The following is a 26,410-nucleotide window of genomic DNA, read 5'->3' on the forward strand; positions in this document are numbered from 1 at the left end:
ATGGAAGCCCCCTGAGTTCACCGACTCTGATCATATTTAGACAAGGCCATGGTCAAAGTGGAAGTTCTCTCCTCCCTTCAGAGAAAGGTACCTCCTTCTTTGATGACCCGTTCTTTCCACTGGGATCTCACTCGCGGAGATCTTTTATTTAGGTTTTTTTTTTTTTTTCCCCCAGAGTGTCTTGGCTTTCCATGCCTGAAATACTCTCATGGGCTTTTCAGCCGGATCCGCATACCTTAAGGGCTGATTCTGAGACCAGAGTACTGTTTAGGACATCTGCCATTCTATGGGTCTGCTGTGTATCTCACTTCCCATGTTGGACCATTCTCTCCCTTTTTTATTCTATCAGCTAGTATTTGCAGACACTATTCTTGTTTATGTGATCCCTTTGGTTCTTAGTCCTATCATTAAGATCAATTGTGAACAGAAATTGATCACTGGGACTAGTGAGATGGCATTGGTACATGCCACCTTGATGGGATTGAATTGGAATCCCCTGGTATGTTTGTAACTCTGCCGTTTGAGGCAAGTCAGCTTGAGCATGTCCCGAATTGCACATCTCTTCCCTCTCTTGTTCCCACTCTTATATTTAACAGCGATCACTTTTCAGTTAAGTTTTAGCACTTAAGAATAATTGTGTATTGATTACAGTATTCAACCAAAAGTATTAAGTAGAACAAACAAACAAAAAAATACTAACAGGGATAACATATGTCAAAAGCAACGAAACCCGGTCATTTGCAACAAGATGGAGGAATTTGGAAAACATCATGCTGAGTGAATTAAGCCAGTCCCAAAGGGACAAATATCATATGTTCTCCCTGATTGGTGACAACTAACTGAGCACCAAAGGGGAAACTTGTTGAAGTGAAATGGACACTATGAGAAACAGTGACTTGATCAGCTCTTGTCCTGATGGTTGATGTACAATGTAATACTTTATCCATTTTAGTATTTTTTTTGGTTCTAGTACCATTGGTTGAACTCTGTAATTAACACACAATTATTCTTAGGTGTTTAAATTTTAACTGAAAAGTGATCCCTGTCAGGAATTTGGAAAACATTATGCTGAGTGAAATAAGCCAATCCCAAAGGGACAAATACCACTTGTTCTCCTTGATAGGTGACAACTAACTGAGCACCAAAAAGGAAACCTGCTAAAGTGAAATGAACACTATGAGAAACAGTGATTTCTGTTTTTTTTTTTTTTTTTTAAATTTTTATTTGCTAGGTAGAGTTTACAGACAGTGTGAAGGAGAGAGAAAGTCCCTCCCTCCGTTGGTTTACTCTCCAAATGGCCCCAGTGGCCAGAGCTACACTGATCTGAAACCAGGAGCCAGGAGTTTCCTCCTGGTCTCTCACGTGGGTTTAGAGGCCCAAAGACTTGGGCCATCCTTTACCACCCTCCCAGGCCACAGCAGAGAGCTGGACTGGAAGAGGAGCAACCGGGACTAGAACCTGGTGCCCATATGGGATGCTGGCGCCTCAGGCAGAGGATTAACCTAATGCGCCACAGTACAGGCCCCTCTGATTTCTCTTTAATATTTCAATTTCATGGGAAAAATTTTCATTTAGTTTGTGAATTTACTTTTGATTGCTTCTAAGTTATCTGATGATTAATTTTCTGAATTCAGTTTCTGGCATATCTTCATCTTCACCCTCTTTGAAGTGTTGTAGAGTTCCTTTGGGGAGTTCTTAGTATCTTCCTTATTCTTATTTAAGTTTCTTCCTTTGTTTTTTTGGCATTTATGTGGCTTAGTGAGATGTTTATACTTTCAGTAAGCACCAGGAGAAGTGTGGTGGGTGTGGCCTGGTTGCTGTGTTCAGTATTCCAGGTCAGAGCAAGTATCCAAGGTAAGGCCCCTGTGGGACTTTGTAGCTTTCCTCTGAATATCTGTATGTAGAAGGGTGTTCACCTCTGTTGGTGTGACCCACCCTTCTCACAGCTGCGGGATGCCCTGTTTTTAATTCCTGGTGTTTTCAACACTAGTTGGACTGCTGAATGAACTGCTCCTTTAATCTGTGACAACTTTTCTGTGAGCACGGTTCTCTCTGTTGTGAGCTGCTATAAGTCTGTGGGTCACAAGCATGGGTGTAGAGCCCCCGCCTACTGGGGCCCAGCGCGCTTCTCCATGGTGGTGGTTGGGCATGAGCTTTCAATAGGCCGGACTTCCCCTCACTGTGCTGCTTGTGTGGTGGGGGAAAGTATTCTTCTGAATTATTGTGTTCCTGGCTGTTTGGGTCAGCAACCTCTGCTATTGCTGGGCGCAGGCACAGGAGGCAGGGGCAGCTGCCACCTGCTTGTGTCCACAAATAGAGAAAAAGGGGGGAAAGAATGTCTTCTTCCAGTGATTGCTGGTCCCTGCAAGGTGCAGGGAGAGGAGAGAGGTATACCACCTCCCTATTTGTTCATTTATTTTTTCCCCCACATAGAGCTTCAGAAGCAGTTCACCAAGTACCCCGACCTCTGCTATCCACAGCGCCTCAGACCCATGGATTCTCCATTGAACCTGGTCCGCTCTAAATTTAGTTTTAAACCTAGGCATTTTATTGAGAGATTGTCAGTATTATGTGGACATAGAAAAAGTTGTGCACCAGTGAAACTATAACATGGACTCTTGCAATGGTAGATGGTTCTGAATCTTCTATGAAACAATTGATTTCATGAGAACAGATCTTAAAATTCAAGTTATCTCTGCTTAGTGTTTGTTCTTTTCCTTGTTTGGGATCCAATGCTTTTATGTTGTTCCATTTCTAGTCAATATCCTACCTACTCCCTCAGCCTGCGGAATTCATGTCCTCCTCTCTGTCATAAAATGTCTTGCTTTGCCCAGCTATGAATCAAGCTATTTTTCCCTCTTCCTATGAAAATATGCCTAATGCATACTATATTTCAAAAAACTTCAAGCTGTTAAATTAGAAAATAGTCTGAAATTCTAAATGAATATATTATTATGGTATGTTATTTATAGAGATTTTCCTTACTGCCAGTGAACTATTGGAGAAATTAGATAAATACTTAAGTGAAAGGTGAAATTTAGCTCATTGACAAGTCACTGGAGAATATATTTTTAGTTTAAGAGAGCTTTCTCAAACTCTTGAAATTTGATTATGTAGATTCAGTTGAGGCCAATATTAAAGAACTTCTCTTTGCCAATGCCTAAGCAAGGACTAGGTTATGTCAGAACAAACAAGATTTTACTAGCAAGATGCCCTAAATCTAGAAGAGTATACAAACGTGTATCTAGCTTCAATGTATAGTAAATGCTTTTGTCAAAGTATTTAAAGGACAGCTAATAAGCAATTTCCTTGCCAATTTTACTGTTTGTCTCTTAATTTTATGTTACTGTGAACTATTTATAAATTGTTTTTCTATTTTAAAAATTTAATTGTGTCTCTGTCTCCGTTTCTCTCTGTCACTCTGCCTTTCAAATAAATAAATCTTTAAAACTATTACAATTCAATAACAAAATGTCTAATAGTAATAAATAAAAATAAAAAATAAAAATAATAGTAAGTGATCAAAGTTCTGTTATAAAAGGAGAGTGAGTTACTTTAATTGTTCTTTTAAAAAATATAGGTTGGGAATACACATTGTGACTCAGTGTATTAAGTCACGACTTGCAATGACTACATCCCATATCGGGGTGCCTGGGATCAAGTATGAGGAGCAGAATATTGTCTCTTGTAGTTATTATTCTTTGTTTATTAAACCATTACTCCAGGTCTCAGCTTTCTTGTTTCTAGTTTTATGTCTGATTTGATCTCTAATTGATGTGTATATTGTATCCAGATCTAAAATCCTTATTGGAACTTAAAGTTACCAAGTTGAAGAATCACTTTTCCCATTTTGAGGGTTACCCTTTTGTGTTCAAGAGATTATTTTTCATCTTTGACTTAAACTACCTATTTAAGGTAGGGCTGGATATTTGGCATAGTGGTTAAGTTGGATTTTGGGATGGTATATCCTTTATCGGAATACTTGGTTAGAGTTTCGGCTCCTGTGCTTCTGATCCAGCTTCCTGCTAATGCACAGCCCGGGAAGCAGCAGGATAATGCCTCCAATACTTGGAAACCTGCCATCCTAGTACAAGACCTGGGTTGAGTTCTGAGCTCCTGGCTTTGGCCTGGCCCAGGCCCATCTATAGCAGGCAGCTAGGGAATGAAATAGCAGAAAGAAGATCTCTCTGTTTCTTTCTCTGGTGCCAGATTCTGTCCCTGTTGCTCCTCTTCCAGGCCAGCTCTCTGCTGTGGCCTGGGAGTACAGTGGATGATGGCCCAGGTCCTTGGGCCCTGCATCTGCATGGGAGACCAGGAGAAGCACCTGGCTCCTGGCTTCGGATCAGCGCAGTGCGCCGGCCCCAGCGGCCATTGTGGGGTGAACCAATGGAAAAGGAAGACCTTTCTCTCTGTCTCTCTCTCACTGTCCACTCTGCCTGTCAAAAAAATAAAAATAAAAAAAAGAAAATGAAAATAAATAACTTAATTAAATAAAAGCTAACTATGTTGGAGAAAATCTAAATGAACCAAAAACCTTGTCTTCCAGCACTAGTAGTCTCTAGTGTTTTCACCAGAATGTGGCTTATATTAATATTCTCTTGGTGCCATAACAAATTGTTACAAACTTAGTGATGTAAGGCAAAATAAGTTATTTCCTTATAGTTCTGTTAATCAGAGGTATGACAAAAGTGTCAAAAAACTAGAATCATGAAAGCTGTCAGTGGGCTATCTTCGTTTCCTTGCCTTTATTAGCTTCTAGGCTGCCTGTCTTCCCCCACTGATGCACCTCTTTATCCATTTTGGAAGCCAGCAATATAGCACTTCTGGCACTGTTTCTGTCTTACATCTTTTTCTCTGACTTTCTCTGACTTTATTTCTCTCTAAGGTTTTTCACTCTTAAGGACTCACTCTTAGCCACATATAAATAGTCTGTTTCAGCACATGAAGTATTTGTGATACGCAGTTGTCAGTGAATAAGTTGTAGACATCTCTCAAGTGGGGAAGGGCTGTTTTGCTGCCTACCATGTGGTCCCAACTACAATATCATCATCTCTCCTTTTACCCTCTAACTTATTTCTTTTGTTTTTATCATTTTGTATGGCTTACCACATCAAGACAGTATTTCTGCGCTGGAATGTGTACCAAGCATTAGAGTTAACCCAGGGGGAAGTGGGATTTATCTCAAATCCCAGGCTTTTAGTTTGGGATGCTGTCTTTGTGTTTAGTTGGTCTTGCTTTACCATACCTCTGCTAAATTAGAAGGTGATAATGAGTTTTATTAAGAATTTATTTATTCTCTAAGATACCACATCAACGTCTTGGGAAAGAAAATAGATTCTTTTTTTTTTTTCAGTTTGATTTTATATGCATTACGAGGAATTTGTTGAAATTTATGATATATTACACAAACATTCACTATATAGAACCAAGATTTTAAAAATATTCAAATGAAACATGAACCTGGTGGGAAATAGGATAATCATTTTATTTTAATTTACTATGAATTTGAGGTGAATTATTTTCAATATGTTCCATAGGCCAGCTACTTCTGAATTACCAAGGGCATGAAAAATTCTGCACCTCACTCAATACATGATGAATCACAATGAAATTTTTTTTTAAAGATTTATTTATTTATTTGAAAGTCAGAGTTACACAGAGAGAGGAGAGGCATATATAGAGAGAGGTCTTCCATCTGATGGTTCACTCCCCAATTGGCCACAATGGCCAGAACTACACGGATCTGAAGCCAGGAGCCAGGAAATTCTTGCACCACGTGGGTGCAGGGGCCCAAGTATTTTGGCCATCCTCTGCTGCTTTCCCAGGCCATAGCAGAGAGCTAGACCAGAAGTGGAACAGCCAGGTCTCGAACCGGTGCCCACATGGGTTGCCTGCACCTCAGGCCAGGATGTTAACCTGCTGCACCACAGTGCCGGCCCCACAATGAAATTTTACATTTAAATTTTAGGCACTTTTAAATGATCATATTGGCTCATAGGCATGCTGAAAATTCAGAAGTACTGCTTTAGATTCTTGGCTGAATTTGATGGTTAATTTACTTAATCTTGTTGATGACACAAGCAAGCAAAACAACAAAAATGATGTCTTATTTGTTAATAGAATGTTTTTATGTCTTTTATTTGAAGCTAATGAAAAATGAGAAATAGCAACAATTAAAACTTTCTGAATACTGTAAGTAAATTTTTTAACAGTCAGAAGCTTTTGTTTAATAAATATAAATTTTGTAAGTACAACTTTTGGATTATAGCAGTTCTCCCCATACCCACTCTCCTACCCCACAGACCATCACAGCTCCTCCCATCCCATTTTTCATTAAGATTCATTTTTAATTTTATCTTTATATACAGAGGATCAGCTCTATACTTGTGGGGAGCAACTCGGACTAGACTGTTACTCGAATTAAGACTTATTCTATGCATCTGCTCTCCCATGATATAGCACTGGGGAGGAGTAAGCTTCTACACAGCTGCCTCCAGTTCAACCAATAAACAGCAGGACCTGTTCCTGATTGGAGGAGAGCAGCGTACTCGGCGTGTGGGTAGCAGAGTTGGGATTGGTGGAAGAGGACTATAAAGGAGGAGAGAGACAACATGCACCAGGAACATCTAAGGGGAACACCTGAGGAACACCTGAGCAGCCCCCAAGAGAGCTGGCCGGTGGTGTGCTGCTCCCCCACGGAAGTGGGGAAAGTGGCAGGGGGAGCTGCCCCTCCACGGAGGTGGAGGGGTCGGTAGCCAACCTGGGAAGAACCAGCAGCAAACTCGGGGAGGGCCGAGCAGACAAAAGAACAACGCAGGGTCCTGTGTCGTTCCTCCACGAAGAGGGGGAGCGACATAATGGTGCCGTGACTCGGATAGGAAACCTAGGCAGGGTTTAGTGTCGTTCCTCCATGAAGAGGGGAAGCGACATATACTGAGTAAAGATTTCAACAGTTTGCCCCCACACAGAAACACAAAGTATAAAGTACTGTGTGAACTAGTTTTACCGTTAATTCTCATAGTACAATGCATTAAGGACAGAGGTCCCTCATGGGGAGCAAGTGCACAGTGACTCCCATTGTTGATTTAACAGTTGACACTCTTATTTATGACGTCAGTAATCACCCAAGGCTCTTGTCATGAACTGCCAAGGCTATGGAAGCCTCTTGAGTTCACAAACTCCAACATTATTTAGACAAGGCCATAATCAAAGTGGAAGTTCTCTCCTCCCTTCAGAGAAGGGTACCTCCTTCTTTGATGGCCCATTCTTTCCTCTGGGATCTCACTCAAAGAGATCTTTCATTTAGGTCATTTTTTGCCACAGTTCCTTGGCTTTCCACGCCTGAAATGCTCTCATGGGCTTTTTAGCCAGATCCAAATGCCTTAAGGGCTGATTCTGAGGCCAGAGTGCTGTTTAGGGTATTTGCCATTCTATGAGTCTGCTGTGTATCCTGCTTCCCTTGTTGGATCGTTCTGTCCATTTTAATTCTATCAGTTATTATTAGCAGACACTGGTCTTATTTATGTGGTCCCTTTGACACTTAATCCTATCTTTATGATCAGTTACGAAACTAAACTGATCACTTTAACTAGTAAGATGGCATTGGTACCTGCCAACTTAATGGGATTTGGAGTCCCATGGCACATTTATAGCTTACCCTTAGGGGTAAAGGACAGTTATTTAGATCTGTTTTCCCTCATGGTGCCTATAGCTTGGAATTCAATATTTCAGAGGTATACTAACAAGTCATAACCAGTGAGTGTTGATGATAAAAACAGAGTGTGATTGTGGATTCTTTACCAGTTCAAGCATTTGTGGAGCCTTACTTCCAAGCACACAGGTCACAGTATGTCAACAAATAGCCACAGTAACAACACATTAGAGTTTGTTGGCAGCAATGCAGTGTACTATACATACTGCATGTTATTATACAGTATACATTGTCCCAGTGTCCTATCTATAAGACAGCTCTTTTAGAAGATTGATAATTTGAAATATACTCCATTCCTTGAAATAAAGTGGCAACCTAATTATAGAAAAGAGTTTTGTGAATACATTGCTTAAGTTACAGATCAGTTATATATGTATTTTTTGTTCAGTTAAACATTTAGTAACTTTCAGTAAAGTTTATACCATCATCATGGTGAATTTTAAAATATTTTCAAATGCTATCTAATCATTCACCTATTACTTTTCTCAGAAAAAAGTAGAACTCTAAAAATATACTATATGTTTCAGAGTTACCATAAAGAGTTTATTTATTGCTCTATTTAAATTTTTGTGTGTCCTACATTTAGGACTATGGAGCATGATTAATATTACTACTTCTGAGGTACCTTTCTCTGAAGGGAGGAGAGAACTTCCACTTTGACTGTGGCCTTGTCTAACTAAGATTGGAGTTGGTGAACTCAAAAGGCTTCCATAGCCTTGGCAACTCATGACAAGAGCCGAGGGTGATTACTGATGCCATAAACAAGAGTGTCAATTTGTTAAATCAACCAAGAGTCACTGTGCACTTACTCCCCATGTAGGATCTCTGTCCTTAATGTGTTGTACTATGTGAATTAACAGTATAACTAATAACTCAAATAGTACTTTACACTTTGTGTTTCTGTGTGGGTGCAAACTGTTGAAATCTTTACTTAGTATATACTAAATTGATCCTCTGTATATAAGGATAATTGAAAATTAATCTTAATGTGAATGGGGTGGGAGAGGGAGTGGGAGATGGGATGGTTGCAGGTGGGAGGGAGGTTATGGGGGTGAAAAGCCACTGTAATCCAAAAGTTGTACTTTGGAAATTTATATTTATTAAATAAAGGTTAAAAAAAAGAAAATAGTTGGCATATGCCACAAGAATAAAAAATAAAACTGCTAACTGTTGAAGTGCTTAAAAAAATTACTACTTCTGTGCCAGGGTTCTTGGTCTATGAAGCAGTTGTCAAAGTTGAATGATCTTGTTAAATTGCTTTTTGTACTTGTTAATTTTATATCAGCCAAATCTCCAAGACAGCACACATTTTTTAAATTGTATCTTAATTTTATTATATAACATTACAAAAAATTTAAAAGCAGTAATTTTGACAGTGATATTATTATTATTAGAAAAAATTTAATTATAACTTTCTTTTTAAATTCAAAGCTCTACCTTCTTCATGCATCATTATAATTGACTATGTTGTATTAATTTCTTTGTGGTATTATTTTAATTATTAATATGAAAAAGGTGAGAAAAGAGAAAGGGCAAATGTAACCTTTTTTTTTTCTCCAATGTGCTCTTTTTCTAATTCACATTTTAGAAGACCAAATATATTCCAGACATGAAAAAACTTTAATGTTGGCAGCTGTTAGTAACACATTGGCACTTCGGCCTCTGCTGCTTGGAAGCCTGCCAGTAGATTGTTTAAAGTTTGTGTGCCTTAAGGAACGGCTGGACTTTACAATAGCACTTGCTTTCCGATTTTGTAGTTCATCTGAAATATATTTATGTGATTTAAAGTGTTAACTTTCAAGTAGCCAGAAAATCCTAACTCGTTATTATGACGTACATTAAAAATAAGATGTTTTGGACAAACCAAGGCAATTTCACAATATAAGAGGGTACTATTAATAATTACACTAGAACAACAGATGTGAATTTGGCTATTTTTGTCGGCTTTAATTAAACCCCAGTTATGGTAATTCAAACATAATTAGTAACCTGTAAAAACATGTCATTTAGCTATAAGAAACCACCTTCAAACTCAGTGGCTTAAGACAATTACTGTTTTATTAACATTTGTGATGACTTAATTACCGTTATTAATTTTTATCATTCTTGTGTTGACGATTTGGACTGCAGTGGCTAAGAGGGCAAAGATACCTGGACAACTGAACTTTCTCCATATAGATTCTCATTCTACATGAATTGTTTACATTCTTGCAAAATATACTGATATCCATACTGGGATTCCAAAGGTTTCATTCCAATAATAGCAGCAGTTTCAGAGTTTAAGAACTTATCATTTAAATCAAGTCTAGGTGCAAATTAGGCTTCTTGGGTTTTTGTTCCTTGGGAAGGCTCTTCATATGGGTTCCTACACACTAGACATGCAATGATGAGGCACTTGCAGAATAACCACAATCAGTATTCCCAATCAAAACTGGAGGAATAGAAATTACATGGCTCAAATTGGTCCATAGCAATTCTGAATCCTCACTGGACACATAATTCCAGGCCACCTGCTTGGAGGATAGTGAGTTCTTTGGATATGACCTAAATCTGTTTCATCAGAATAGTTCATTGTTCCCTTGGGCATTTGTTCTGCCCTCTGGGCTCTTGGCTCTGTCTTCTGAAATCTGTCTCATTCAGTAAGAAGTGGTTTGAGTTAGCAGTTGAATAACTTTTTCAGCCTGCTTACCTGCCTGTGGAAAACTGAGAACCACAGAAGTGTTCTCATTTTGAAATTTCTCTGTCTTGACTAATCCAAGTTAATATGGCACCTTAAAAACCTTTTTTTAGGTCTTCTATTTATCATATTGTATCTACTCCATTAGAGAATGGTCCCATTCCCAATTCTTTTCAGAACAGATCGTCTTCCTACATTGGTCGGTATGTGAGAGTTTTGTGGAGCGAGTTCTTTTTTTCCTGGCAGAGATCATTGGTTAGGGCTCCACTTTAAACCATTCAGCAGTTTTCAAAAAGTTATTACAACCACATACTTAATTTGATCTCTGACTGCTGTCTTTATTTTACTCTGGAAATACTCCGCCTGCAAGCCCTGTGTTGTCCATATTCCCTTATAATTTTTCATACAAACTGAACATTTCCATCTTTAACTCCTCTCTGTGTTACAACTTACAAAGCCGTAAGAAGTCAGTTCAGGGGCCCATTTTGTGGTGCAGCAGGTTAAGCTGTTGTTTGACATGCCTGCATTTGATATCTGAGTGCCCATTTGAATCCTGGCTTTTTCTATCTAGCTTCCCGCTAATGCACCTGGGAAGCCATGGATGATGGCCCACAAACGTGGGTCCCCCCACCTACTTGGGAGACCCAGATGAAGTTTTAGGCTCATGACTTCAGTTTGACCCAGTCCTGACTATTGTAGCCATTTGGGGAGTGAACCAGTGGCTGGAAGTGTTCTTTCTCTCTCTCCCTTTCCCTCTCTCTCCCTCTCCCTTTCCCACTTTCCCTCCCTACCCACCTTCTGTCTCTTCTTCTCTTGCTGTCACTTAGCCTTTCAAATAAATTATCTTTAAAAAAAGAAAGAAAGAAGAAGCCAGTTCAACGTTCTGTCTGGAAATCTCCTTAGCCAGATTCACAAATTCATTAGATAGATTTTCTCTATTCCTGGTAACTGAAGAAGAGAGTTTGGTCAAGTATTTCACTATATGAGACTTAGATTGACTTTTTTTCCCATAGTCTACAAAGCCAGCTTAAAATTTTTTTAGGATTTCTTTCAGTGGTATTTTATAGTTTCTAGTGTGCAGGTCTTACACATATTTTGTTAAGTATGTCTCTGTTAATTTTATGTTTTAGAATGTTATAAATGTGTTGTATATTTCATTTTATTTTCAACTGTCTATTGTAAATATAGTATAAAGGATACAACTGACTTGTGTACATTAACCCTATATCCTGCAACTGTGTTAAAATCACATGTTTTTTTCTAGTGGGTTTTTAGAAAATTTCTTTTTTAAAAAGAAAGATTAATTTTATTTATTTTAAAAGAAGAGTGACAGAAAGAGAAGGGGAGAGGGAGAGAGAGAGATTTTCCATCTTGTGGTTCACACCCCAAATGGTCTCAATAGCTGTACCAGGTCAAAACCAGGGGCAAGGAACTCCATCTGGTTCTCGCACAAGGGTGCAAGGGCACAAATACTTGGGCCATCTTCTGCTGCCTTCTCAGGCACATTAGCAGGGAGCTGGTTGAGAAGTGGAGCATCAAGGACTCAAATAAGTGCTCTGATAGGGATGCCATTGTTGCAGGTGGCAGCTTAACCTGCTGTGCCACAACACCAGCTTCCTTAGTATTTTCTTTGTACATCCTGATGTATATACAAATAAAAGCAGTTTTGCTTCCTTTTACCAATCTGTATTACCATCTTTTACATGCCTTATTATATTGACTAGGGTCTCTAGTTACTGTTGAATAAGAATAGTAAGGTTGATATACTGGCCTTTTTTTCTTGTGAAGTGTTTAATCATTTACTGTTAAATATGCTACTAGCTATGAGTTTTTCACAGATGTCCTTTACTGAGCTGAGGAAGTCCCTTTCTGCTCCTTGTTTACTGAGGGCTTTTGTTGGAAATGGATGCATTTTATTGTATGAAATTGTACCTCAGGATGGCCCAAGTCCTTGGGCCCTGGCTTCAGATCGGTGCAGCGCGCTGGCCGTAGCGGCCATTTGAGGGGTGAACCAACGGAAGGAAGACCTTTCTCCTCTCTGTCTCTCTCTCTCACTGTCTAACTCTGCCTGTCAAAAAACATTAATTAACTAAAAAAGAAATTATACCTCAATTTAAAAACTAATTTAATAAACATATTACATAGGGTACAGATTAAAAATTGAACAGAGCAGTGTTTTCTATTATACATACTAGTTTACAAGACAAATTGTGGAAAGTTTAGAAAGTTAAAAAATTAATCGTAGACTTGATCTATTTTTTATTTCATCAATTATCACATTAAAGGTATAATCAAAATATTGTTTGAAGACTTTGCTTTTGGAAATGGAAAATAAATCTAAGAAAGGAGTTGCTATATTTCCATTCCCTACAATCATATAATACTTCAAAACTCAGTATTATCTCTGTGTGATAAACATTGATATCTGAATTGCACTTTTCTAACTAGGCTGCACTGAGAGATTTGAATTTTTGTGCTTTTCCCTAGAATAATCCAGAATTTTTATGAGATTTAGAATTTATTTTCCTTATTTGATGTATAAATGCTATAGATACATTCTGTACAATGTTAATAATTCTTTAGGTTAATTTTAAATTAGTATGACAAGGTTTTGCTTCTATTTCTATACATAAATCACTTGCTTCTAGTGTTTCTAATTTTGTCATAACTTTTTTAATAGGAGTTACTTAAAGATCCATTATATATTGGACTGCGGCAGAGAAGAGTGAGAGGGACTGAATATGATGACTTTTTGGATGAATTCATGGAGGCAGTTTCTTCTAAGTATGTATATCTTTTTACATTTGAGTTGAATTTCAAAAATCTAAGATAACCTAATATAACTAACTATAAAAAGATCCAAGTCCAATGCAGTACGGCTTAACAATTAGAAGTTATTGAAATTAAAAAAGAACATATACTGTATATAATGTATGAATCAAAAAGAATGTGTGTAATATGTATTTATGTAGCTTTTCTATCTGTCTCATAGCTTTTAGCAATCAAATGGTAGTGTCATGCATCTGTCCCAAAAAAGTTATATCTGTATCTATCCCTGAAGATCCTTCTCTCTTAAAACAGTCTTAGAAGTTATGCTATTGAAATGCATGATTGTGTGAAATGATCCAGCGACTGCTGACTCGTGGCCCGACCAAGCCTGTTTACATTTATCTGCCGTCTGTACCTTGTTTCTTGCTGGTGATAACATCTGATGTTCTGTCACCTTTGTGGTCAGTTTCTGACCGTTTTTGAATAGGAGAATCAGAGAACAAGGTGGTAAATGAGCATGAGTTGGTACAATCCAGAAGGATACATAGTAAAAGACACAGGATATCCAATCATCGTCTATGAATCCTTGATTAAATCTACAATGATTTATCAAAATGCAGTTGATATTTTCATATATTCTATTTAGCATTGGATTGTGCCACTGTAAAATTTTCCATTTTTCTCCTCATAAAAGACATTTCCAGCAAATTTAGTAATGTGTTCTGAAAGAATTTGGGATTTTTTTTTTACACTGACAGTCATCCCTTTGTTACTATGGAGCCACAGAAACCATGTACTATTTAAAAACATATTGGTTGCCTTGGTTTTTCATAGAAACTAATCATGAGAATCAACTGTAACCAGAGATGTCCTTCTGGTTTCTTATACTGTTAAGAAGTTGTCTTCAAGAGCCAAAAGTACTTTTATCAGCCTACAAAGTATTTAGAATATATCAAATTTCTTATTACCTACAATTCTAGCACAGAGTATATATGCCAATTAGTATGGGCTACTTTATAAAAACATATGCTTGATGTATTATTTTATTTATTTGATTAAACTACAATTCTTTTTGTTATAAGGATTTACTTATTTATTTGAGATACAGTAATAGAGAGAGAGGTCTTCATCTACTGGCTCACTCCCCAAATGGGCACAATAGCCAGAGCTGGGCAGATCCAAAGCCAGGAGCCAGGGGCTTCTTCAGGGTCTCCCATGTGGGTACAGGGGCCCAAGCATGTGGGCATCTTCTAGTGCTTTCCCAGGCCATCAGCAGGGAGCTGGATTGGAAGTGGAGCAGCTGGGACTGGAACTGGTGCCCAAATTGGATGCTGGTGCTGCAGGCAGAGGTTTAACCTACTATGCCACAGCTCCATCCTCAATCATATTTATTCTTTCAAATAGTTGAGAAACTTCCATTTAAGTGCAAGATTGCTTGATAAGTTAATTTCTAGTCATTTTGACATATTTAATTTTAAATGCTTTGCCCTGTAAGACTCTTAGGTAAGTTTTTTTAAAAGATTTATTTATTTATTTGAAAGTCAGAGTTACACAGAGAGAGAGGGAGAGGCGGGGGGGGTGGGGTGGGGGTGGGTGGGAGGGGTCTTCTATCTGCTAGTTCACTTCCCAAATGGCCGCAATGGCTGGAGCTGTGCCAATCCGAAGCCAGGAGCCAGGAGCTTCTTCCAGGTCTCCCTTGCAGGTGCAGGGGCCAGAGGACTTGGTCCATCTTGTACTGCTTTCCCAGGCAAGAACAGAGAGCTGGATCGGAAGTGGAGCATCTGGGACTCAAACTGGTGCCCATATAGGATGCTGGCATTGAAGGCGGTAGCTTTACCTGCTGTGCCACAGCACTGGCCCCTAAGGTTTTGATATTATCTGTAACTTTGTAAATAGCAACATTAATCAAGAGATTTTATAGACAGTACTATGAGTCTGTATAAAGAAAGTGAAATGCATTTTCCAACATAATTTGTTTCACTAGTTGTGAAAATAAAGTCTGTCTAAACAAGACAATCTCAACATACTTCAGTGATAGTGAAATAAAGATAGAAGAAGTCTTTCCGGGAAAAAAATTAGATATGAGCTAATTTTGAATATGTGTCAGTCTTGAATCAGAAAAAAAATGTGTTTTTAAAAACATTGTATTGATGAATTACTTAAGATCTTTTTTTTCTTTGACAGGCAGAGTGGACAGAGAGAGAGAGAGAGAAAGGTCTTTCTTTTGCCATTGGTTCACCCTCCAATGGCTGCCGTGGCCGGCGTGCTGCGGCCTGCACACCGCGCTGATCCGAAGGCAGGAGCCAGGTGGTTCTCCTGGTCTCCCATAGGGTGCAGGGCCCAAGTACTTGGACCATCCTCCACTGCACTCCCGGGCCACAGCAGAGAGCTGGCCTGGAAGAGGGGCAACTGGGACAGAATCCGGCACCCCAGCCGGGACTAGAAACTGGTGTGCTGGCGCCGCAAGGTGGAGGATTAGCCTATTGAGCCGGGGCGCTGGCTAAGATCTTTAATAAGATAACTAGGATTGACAGGATTCAACAATTTTATTTTTAAAAGTTTTATTTATTGTTTTGAGAGTAGAAAGAAGTCAGAATTTCTACCTGCTGGTTCACTCCCCCAATTCCCACAGTGGCTGGAGAGCTGAAGCCAGGAGTCCAGATCTCATTCCAGGTGTCCCACATGGGGGCAGGAACCCACTACCTGCCAGGGTCTGCATTAGTAGCAAGCTGAAATTAGGAGCCAGAGTGGTGGATCCAAACCAGTACTCCAGTGTGTGATGCAGGCGTCCTAACCAATGTAGAGTACCTATAAATCAGCAGTTGTACTTCTGGCTCTTCCCAAAGAAAAATGTCAATCACATTTTAAAACCAACTCCTGTCTTAACATAATTTTGGGAAAGTTTTCTAGAAGTGAAACCTAACATTACCTGATTAAATTGGGCAGTAGTCCTGAAGATGACCTCAGGATTATTTAAAAAGAAAACATAACTTGAATTCAAGAAAAGAAATGATTGGTACAATTTGGGTTACTTGGACATCAGATTCTGAAATGAAGTTTAGTAAGAAGTGTCCTCAAGATCAACCTCACTTGGAAAGGAGGAGCAGAAACAGGACTGCAACATACAAAGGTTGAGGATGTACTGCAACACGGCTTCACACATTGCCTCGAATAAGTTGATTGGGACCACTCCTAGCTGCTCCTTAAGGGGACACTGTCGCTCCCCCTCTTCGTGGGGGAACGACACTGAACCCTGCGCTGTTCTTTCGTCTGCTCGGCCCTCCCCGGGTTTGCTGCTGGTTCTTCCCGGGTTGGCTACTATCCCTTCCACCTCCGTGGAAGGGCAGTTCCCCCTGGCCACATTCCCCACTTCCGCAGGGGAGCGGCACACCGCCGGCCGGCTCTCTTCGGGGGCTGCACAGGTGTTCCTTCAGCTAGATGTTCCCCATAGATGTTCCTGGTGCATGCCGTCTCTCTCCTCCTTTATAGTCCTCCTCCGCCAATCCCAACTCGGCTGCCCACACGCCGAGTACGCTGCTCTCCAATCAGGAGCAAGTCCTACAGTTAATTGGTTGAACTGGAGGCAGCTGTGCGGAAGCTGTTTACTTCTCTCCCAGCGCCATATTGTGGGAGAGCAGATGCATAGAATAAGTCTTAATTCGAGTAACTTAGTCTAGTCCGGATTGCTCCCCACAGGACACTAATTTCAGGCACTCCAACTTCCCCCAATAATATGTTTTATTATGTTTTAATTGATTTGAGATGTAGAGGGACAGAGAGGCACAGAGAGTTTCCATATGCTGGTTTATTCTTCAGATTCCCATGGTGGCCAGGGTGGGGTTAGGGCTTAAGCAAGGAGCCAGAAATGCAACCCATCTCTTTCATGGGCGGTATGAACACAGTTACTTGAGCCATTACCTGCTGCCTCCTAGAGTCAGCATTCATGGGAAGCTGGAGTGGGGAAGTGGGGAGCTAGAGCTAGTATCAAACCTGGGTCTTCCAATATGGGATATGAGTTTGCAACCACTAGACTAAACACTTGCTCCTATGTTGTTTTTATTTACTACCTTAGCAGGGTTGAGGTGGAGCAGCTTTAAATTCTTCCTCTGGGTTCCTTCAGCAATGATACCTCTTACAATATAGGCTAAGGACTTGGTATGTCTGTGTTGATTATACAGTTGAGACTTGAGCAGTCACCGCCTGGTGGGTCTATGCTGCAGTGGATCCATTATGAGATCAGTTTTGGCTGGGACTCCATTTGTTACTGGCCTCCATATACCTCTACTCTGACCGGGGGAATTGAGGGAGCCAGCTTGTTCATACATCCAATCTGAGTCCCATGTCATTTCTGCCTAGTAGTCCTAAAAACTTTTGGATGTTTTTTCTGCTGTGCACAGTTTCCTAAGTGAAAGGTTGCAGTCCCTTTTGAGAAAAATTGGGGGATTATTACCCTGTGTAGTAGTTGTAGTAGTGTAGTAAGAACTTCCCTTCTGGAAATTAGGCCTCTTCTTCAGTCTGTGAACTTCAGGCCTAAAAACGAACTCAGGTTTGGAAAATGAGCGAGAGTGGACTTCATTGTGATAACTGCCATTAATTTTATGGCCATTCATCTTTGATGATTCGTGTGTGTGTGTGTGTGTGTGTGGAGAGAGAGGGAGGGAGGGAGGGAGGGAGGGAGGGAGAGAGAGAGAGAGAGAGAGAGAGAGAGGCAGGCCTTGCCACTCCTAGGATATTTTTACCCACCCGGTTCTTATGGTTAAACATCCTCAACTTGGGTTGTCATCCTCCTTGCCATCAGCGAACCGAGTTATGTCAGCCTTTTCTGCTGTCATCCCTGGCCTGCAGAGGAGAGCCACAGAACACCTTTGTTGTCTTCTTGCTACTATGTTTCTTACAGCTTTGGTAAATGAAGTGTTTTCTTCTCCTTCCTGTGCAATGTAATCATCTGATAGTGTGTATATTCTAGAAAGCCCACTTCTCTGAGCCTTGTAATCTCCTCTCCTGCAATCTTCTCCAGCATTTCAGCCATATTAAGTATGAGCCATTTGTTTGTTCATGTTTCTAAGAAACACCTAGAAGTGAGACTGAACCATCTGGGATTCTTGCCAGTTATTAAATCATGTGTCTTAAGTGAATGCCTCTAAATAGATAAACTTTCTCTTATCTAATCTTAGTTTCAGACCATTTGACAAATATTCTGAAAATTAGCCCCAAATGTGCTCTTTTGGCAAAATATAAAACTGTGTAGACCTTACAGTTCATGTAGCATATAGTCCTTTTCTTCTTTTTTTTTTATTTTTATTTTTTTTATTTTTGACAGGCAGAGTGGACAGTGAGAGAAAGAGACAGAGAGAAAGGTCTTCCTTTGCCGTTGGTTCACCCTCCAATGGCCACCACGGCCAGCGCGCTGCGCTGATCAATGGCAGGAGCTAGATACTTATCCTGGTCTCCCATGGGGTGCAGGGCCCAAGTACTTGGGCCATCCTCCACTGCACTCCCGGGCCATAGCAGAGAGCTGGCCGGGAAGAGGGGCAACTGGGACAGAATCCGGCACCCCGACCGGGACTAGAACCCGGTGTGCTGGCGCCGCTAGGTGGAGGATTAGCCTAGTGAACTGCGGCACTGGCCGTCCTTTTCTTTTACCAGTTCTAGGATATCCTGTTTAGATTTTGTTGTAATGTAACATTGGTTGTAGGCCTAAGAGTGGAGGAAGGACTACATCAGGCTTAGAGGGTCACTGTGGTCCTGTAGGGGAGAAGTATCTGTGTTCTTCTACTCCCAAAGGGAAAAAGGGGAAGAGCACTTTTGTGGCATCAGAAAGTTCGTAGGAATTTGGGCATTCAGGATTTTGGGAGAGGGACAGGTGTTTTGTCCAGTGTTTAAGTTGCCCTTTGGATGTCCATATCCCTTATCAGAATACGTTGGTTCAAGTTCCAGCTCTGCTCCTGATCCAGCTTTCTGCTAATGCATACTCTGGGGCCTGCAGGTGATAGTTTAAAGTGTTGGTCCCTGTCACCCACTTGGGAGACCTGGATAGAATTATTGGTTCCTGAATTTGGCCTGACACAGTCCTGGCTGTTGTGGGAGTTTGAGAAGTAAATCAGTAGATCAAAGCGCTCTCTGTGTCTCTCTCTATATATATATCTGTGTGTGTGTGTGTGGCTGCCTGCCTGTCAAATAAACTGAATGCAAAAAAGTATATTGGAAGACATCCAATCAGACAGTCCATCTCTGAGCCAGGATCCTTCTTTCCCAATCAGGAACCTCACTTAGCAGATCTGCCCTAAACATATTGAAGCTTGACTGCTGTGATAGTAAGCCCTTTTCCTGAAGCTTTCTCTGCCCAGAAACTATAGAATCTGCTTGAAAGCATCTTTGTGGGTTTTTGTTTGTGTTTTAATTTTTTGATTTTATTTTATTTTTAAATTAATTTTAACAGATTCAATGTGCTTTGTATATACAATTCTAAGAACATAATGATATTCCCTTCTTCTCTCACCCTGTCCCTCCCCTCTCTCCATTCTGCCCTCCTTCCTTCTCCCTTTCTTTAGTTTTTGACATAACATATTTTAAATTTCCATTATAGTAAAAATGCTTAATACATCATCAAATAAGAAGTTCAATAAGTAAAAACCAAAAGGGCACTAGTTTAGTGGGAATATAGACAGTGACTATAAAACAATAAATGAATGGAAAAGTGACCATTTCACTATTTAAATAAATTTAAAAGTAATCATAGATCATTAAAGTTATATTAGTATAATATTTTTAGCCATTGGTTTCATAAAGATATAAAGCAAACGTATAAAACTGTATTTGCAGCAACACTGATCAACACAGACATTTCTTTTTTGTTTGTTTTTCAAATTTTAGCTCCCACATAAAAAGAACACGTGGTATTTGTGTTTCTGTCTGACTTATTTCACTCAATATGATATCCTCCAGTTGTATCCATTTTGCTATGAATGGTAGAATTTCATTCTTTTTATAGCTAAATTATATTCCATTGTGTTTCTCTGTGACATTTTCTTTATGCATTCATTTGATGATGGACACCTAGGTTGGTTCCAATTTTTGGCTATTGTGAACAGTGCTATGAACACGGTGGTACAGGTACCTCTTTGATACATCGTATTCAAGTATTTTGGGTATATACCCAAGAGTGGGATTTCTGATCAGATGGCAAGTATATTCCAGTTTTTTTTTTTTTTTAAGAAATCTCCACACTGTTTTCCACAGTGGCTGACTAATTTACATTCCCACCAATTATCCATATCCTCACCAGCATTTGTTACTCTCTGTGTTTTGGATTTGAACCATTCATATGGTGCTGAGGTGATACTTCTTTGTGGTTTTGGTTTGTGTTACCCTGATGGCTGGTGATGTTGAATAGCATTTCATATATTTTTTGGCCATTTGTATTTCTTCTTTTGAGAACTGTCTATTAAAGTCCTTTGCCCATTTCTCAGCTGGATTCCTTATTTATTGTTGTTGAATTTTTCAGTTTGCTGATGTATTTGGAATATTAATCCTTTGTCAGATAGATTGTTTACAAATATTTTTCCCTTTCAGTTGGCTGTTTCTTCACTGTATTAATTTTTTTTGCTGTGCAGAAGCTTCTGAGTTTGATATACTGCTATTTATTTAGTTTTGCTTTTGTTGCTTGTACTTTAGAGGTCTTGTCCAAGGAGTCATTCCCAACACCAATGTTTTAGAGTGTTTCCCCTATGTTTTTCTCCAGCAGCTTCAGTCTCCAGTCTTAAATTTAGGTCATTCATCCATCTTGAGTGGATTTTTGTATATGTTGAGAGGTGCAAATATAATTTCATTCTTCTACATATAAACAAAGAGACTATCCTTACTCCACTGTGTGGTCTAAGCACTTTGTCAAACATCAGTTGGCTGTATGTATGTGGATTAATTTCTGGGCTGTGTGTTCTATTCCATTGATCTATGTGTCAGTTTTTATGACCGTACCATGCTGTTTTAATTAACATAGCTTTTAGTATGCTTTGAAGTCAGGTATTTTGATGCCTGCTGCTTGATTTTTCCTGTTCGGATCACTTTGGGTATCCTGGGTATTTTGTGATTACATATGAATTTTATGATTGCTAGAAAAAATTTTGTAAAGAATGTCACTAGCATTTTGGTGGGGGTGGCATTGAATCTGTAGAATGTTTTTGGTAATATAGACGTTTTCATGGTACTGATTCTTCTTATCCATAAGCAAGAAATATCTTTCTAATTTTTTGTGTCCTTGATGATTTCTTAAATCAATGTTTGATTATTTTCATTGTACAGATATTTCACTTTTTGGGTTAAATTTATTCCTAAATATTTTAATTTTTTGTGTCTATTGAGAATAGGATTTCTTTCTTGATTTCCTTTCAGTGAGTTCATCATTAGTATACAAAAAGCTGCTGTTTTTTGTGTTTATTTTGTAACCTGCAACTTTACCGAATTGGGTTATCAATTCTAACAGTTTTTTGGAAGTGTATTTAGGTTTTTCCATGTATAACATCATGTCATCTGCAAGCAAGGATAACTTGACTTCTTTTCCAATTTTAATGCCCTTTATTTCTTTCTCCTCCCTAATTGCTCTCACTAAAACTCTCAGCACTATATTGTTCCAGATCTGAGGGGAAATGCTTTCAGCTTTTCCCCATTCAGTATGATATTTGCTGTTGGTTTGCTTATATAGCCTTTATTTTTTGAGGAATTTTTTTTTTATAGGAACATTCTTATAATTTTGAGAAATGTTCCTTCTATACAATTTGTGGAGGATTTTTTCATGAAGGGGTATTGGATCTTATCAAATGCCTTCTCTGCAACTATTGAGATGACCATATGGTTTTTGTTCTTCAACATATTTATGTGATTTATGATGTTTATTGATTTGCAAATGTTGGCCATGCTTGTATTTCTGGGATAAATCCCACTTGATTGTGAAATATGATCTTTTTGTTGTGGTTTTGGATTCAATTTGCTAGTATTTTGTTGAAAATCTTGCATGTATGTTCATTAAAGATATAGGTCTGTAGTTTTCTATTCATGTCATGTCTTTGTTTTTGTTATCAAAGTAACATTGGCCTCATAAAAAGAGTTTGGCAGAGTTCCATTCTGTTAATATTTTGGAATAGTTTGAAGAGTAATGGAGTTACTTCCTGTTTGAATGTTTTGTAGAATTTAGAAGTAAAGCCATCAGGTCCTGGACTTTTCCTTGGTGGAAGCCTTTTGATTACTGCTTCGATTTCATTTCTTGTTATGGATCTGTTTATGTTGTCTCTGTCTTCTTGAGTTATCTTGGTATGTTATATGAATCAAGGAATTTATCCATTCATTTGAGATTTTCCAGTTTTTTAGCATATAGTTCTACATAGTAGTTTCTTATGATCCTTTTTATTCATTTTTAAAGTCTCCTTTTTCATCTAATTTTCTTTGTTTGAGTCTTTTTTTCTTTGTTAGTCTGGCTAGAGGTTTATCTATTTTGTTTATCTTCTCAAAAAACAACTTTTTTAATTTTGCTGATAATTTGTATTTTTTAGTTTCAATTTCAATTTTTTCTGCTCTGATCCTTTTTATTTCTTGCCTCTTGCTGATTTGGGATTTGGTTTGTTCTTGTTTTTCTGTCTTCAAGATGCATCATTAGATCTTTAATTTGAGACTTTTTTTAATGAAAACACTTAATACTGTAAAATTCCATCTTAATACTACTTTTGCTTTATTCCTTGGGTTTTAATATGTTGCATTTCATTTATTTCAAAAAGCTTTTTATTTCCTTTTTAATTTCCTCAATGACCCATTAACTTGCTATAGGATGTTATTTAATTTCCAAGTGTTTATGAGTGTTCTATTGTTCTTCTTGTTGATTTCTAGTTTTATACCTTTATGATCTGAGAAGATACATGATACAATGTCAGTCTTTTTAAATTTGCTGAGACTTGATTTGTGGCCTAGCATGTGGTATATCCTAAAAAATGTTCTATGTGCTGATGGGAAGAACGTGTGTTCTATAGCGGTGTCCTGTTAGGTCAGTTTTTTGATAGTATGTTTCAATTTTGATGTATCTTTATTGAGTTTCTGCCTCATGACCTGTCCATTGATGACAGCGAGGTGTTGAAATCACCCAATATTGTATTGGAGTCTATCCCTTTAGATCTAATAGTATTTGCTGTATATATCTGTGTGGTCTTGGGTGCATACATATTTATCATTGCTGTGTTTTCTTGATGAATTGAACCTTTTTATCAAAATATAATGCCCTTCTTTATCTCTTTTTACTGCCCTTTATCTCTTTTTAATGTCCTTCCTTATCTCCATTTTATCTGATACCAGGATAGCTATGCCTGCTCTCTTTTGCTTTCTGTTTGCCTGGAATATCTTTTTACAACCCTTCACTTTCAATCTGTGTGTATATTTGTAAAGTGAGTCCCTCATATGCAGCATACAGTGGGGGCATGTTTTTTTTTTTTTTTTTTTAATCCATTCAGCCAGCCTAAGTCTTTTGGTTGGTGAATTTAATCCATTTACATTCAAGGTTGGTATTGATAGATAAGAATTAAGACCTGTCATTTTGTTGATTGGATAATGATTCTGCCTGTTCTGTTAGTGAATTTGGTGATGTCCTGTGTTTTCATGATATTTACTTCTAATGCAGGATGCCCTTCAGAATTTCTTGTAAGGCTGGTCTGGGTGTGGTGAATATTAGCAGTTTTTGCTTATATGAAAAATGCTTTATTTTACCTTTACTTTTAAAAGATAGTTTCACTGGATATATCATTCTTAGTTGGAAGTTTTTTTCTTGTAAGTCCTTGAATATATCATCCTATTCTCTACTGGCCTGTATGGTTTCCACTGAGAAGTCTGGTGTTAATCTAATTGGTTTTCCTTTGTACAAAACTTGACACTTTTCTCTTACTGTCTTTAGGATTTTCTCCTTTTGACAATTTGATGACAATATGCCTTGGAGAAGAACTTTTTTGGTTGAGTCTGCTTGGGGTTCTTTGAGCTTCTTGTATATTGATGTTTGTCTATTTTGAGACCTGGTTTTGAGAAACAATCAAAAATTATTTTTATGTAGCAGGTTCTCAATGCCATTTTCCTTTACTTCTCCTCCAGGAATGCCTATAATATGAATATTTGGTCATTTAATGGTATGTCTTATTTCATATAGACTTTCTTTATTCTTTTTAATTCTTTTCTCTTTATTTTTGTCTGTTTGGATTATTTCAAAATTCTTGTCCTTTAGGTCAGAAGTTTGTTCCTCCACTTGGTCTATTCTGCTGTTATAGCTCTCAATTATATTATTTATTTCTCTTATTGATGATTTCATCTCCAAAATTTCTATTTGGTTCTTAATAAGCTCTATCTTCTTATTAATATTTTCTTCATGTAACTCATTGATTTACTCATTTCTTTAATCTATATGTATTCTTTTGCATCTCATTGAGTTTCCTTATAATCATTATTTTGAATTCTATATCATTTTGTAGAATTCCTTCAGTTCATGATCTAATTCTGGAGGAATATTGCGTTGTTTTGAAGACATCATGCTACCTTGCTTCTTCATGTCTTCTTGTCCCTATGTTGACCTATTCCCATTTGGTATACACGTCCCTCTTCTTTATGGACTAGATTTGATTGCAAAAGAGTTTATTGTTTAGCTGGATTGCAGGGTATCACTCGGCTTTGCTGTGGCTTTGGTTCTAAGTGAGTCAGGAGTATAGTCTCTGAGTGATTTGTTTTGTCTTAATCCATGTCAGCTGAGTCTATAAGTGACACTGTGGATTAGTCTGCTGCAGTTTGTAGTGATAGAAGTGTGGCTTTGAGTTGAATAAGGGCTTTCTCAGGTGTGCAACTTTGGTCCACAGAGAGTTCAGTGCCAGTCTCCCTGGCAAATGTGATAGCCAGAGCCTTGTTCTTAGTGCTGAGGGGGACAAGGGTGGCCGCTCCCTTGTTTTACTGGCAAGCCTAAGTGATTCCAGGCTTTTTACACCAATTGCTGTAGCTCTAGAACTGTGCATTACAGATGGACCCTTCCTCAGTTCCTGCTAGGAGGGTCCAACTGGAGAGGTGGCTTGTAATATCAACAGCATAGTCCTAGATTTAGGGGATATGAACTGAACTCCGTTCAGTCCTACAGCATGACCACAAGGTATACCAGGGATTTTACTCTGAAGTCCAGAGAGGTGAAATGCAAGTAGGTTCTTCTGAATGTCTACCAGGTAAATTCCAGTATCACAGGGAAATTTAGGATGAATTGTTACAGCCCTGGTTTGGAGGTGTTGTGAGTTCATTACCCAGCTTTCCCAGCGTGGGAGCAGATTTTTTCATGGGGCTGATTCTGAGAAAGCCCCCAGAAGCTAAGGTGACTCCCCCTTGCTCATGTAGGGTGTGCATTAGTGTAGCTCTGGGGCTAATGCCCTGAAACTCCCACAGTTGCAGGATGGAGGGGATCTGTCCTCTGCCTAACACATTGCCCTGACTGAGTATGACGCTGGTAGGAGGACAGGTGTACTGCGTGACTTGGCACGGCCAAGTATGGGGCTCTGTGGGAGTGGGAAAGGGGTAGGAAGCAAGACGGCTCCCCTGCTGCAAGCCCGCCAGTTGCTCAGACCCCAGTCAGCTCTCCAGGCTGATGTGAAGGTTCGCTGATAACTGTCTAATTCCCTTTCAGCTAAAACTCAGTGGAGCATAGGGCAATTTCTTCCTCACTTGATGTGGTAAGATGGTGGCTTACAGCTAGTAGCTGGCTGTGCTGCATGGCTGGCTACAGTAGTGTCTCTGTGTTCTCTTGTCCCATGGAGTATTTATTTTGTTGTTGTTGTTGTTTTTTAGCTTCACTGAAAATTTCCATCAGTCAAACTCCTGGAAGCATAGTCCTTTCTTTGTTCTTTTCATATCCTAGAGCAGCTTAACCCAGTGTGGCTTTCCCCTGCTCAGCCATCTTGAATCTGAAAGCATCTTTGTATCTGACAAGACTTCTGGTTTTCATATTGGCAATTTCCGGCCTCAACTTTCTGTGATCTTTTCCCACCATTTTTATAGTTATTGTTTCTCCTGTAAGTCTGAAATACCATTCCAGCTAACATGTTCCCTCCCACTGATATACCATCTCAACTCATTTCTGGTGAGAATTTTGACAGTGGGACCGCCACTTTGTGCCAGGAGTTCTTTGTGATCCACCTGCCAACAGTTTGTGGTCTTCAATGACAGCCTGGCTTTGAGTAAGTGCGATGTAAAACCCCATTGTA

General features: G+C 39.0%; 1 protein-coding gene across 1 annotated transcript in view; it reads left to right on the forward strand.

Annotated features, from left to right (window-relative positions):
- The window catches only part of ME1 (malic enzyme 1), a 242,233-nt gene that overhangs the window by 104,136 nt on the left and 111,687 nt on the right, over window positions 1–26,410 (forward strand). The window contains exon 6 of the mRNA XM_002714552.5: window positions 13,069–13,172. Coding sequence (XP_002714598.2) covers window positions 13,069–13,172 — 104 coding nt within the window. The remainder of the gene's footprint in view (window positions 1–13,068; window positions 13,173–26,410) is intronic.

This window comes from Oryctolagus cuniculus, chromosome 5 (genome assembly GCF_964237555.1).
Source record: "Oryctolagus cuniculus chromosome 5, mOryCun1.1, whole genome shotgun sequence".
NCBI classification, from domain to species: Eukaryota; Metazoa; Chordata; class Mammalia; order Lagomorpha; family Leporidae; genus Oryctolagus; species Oryctolagus cuniculus.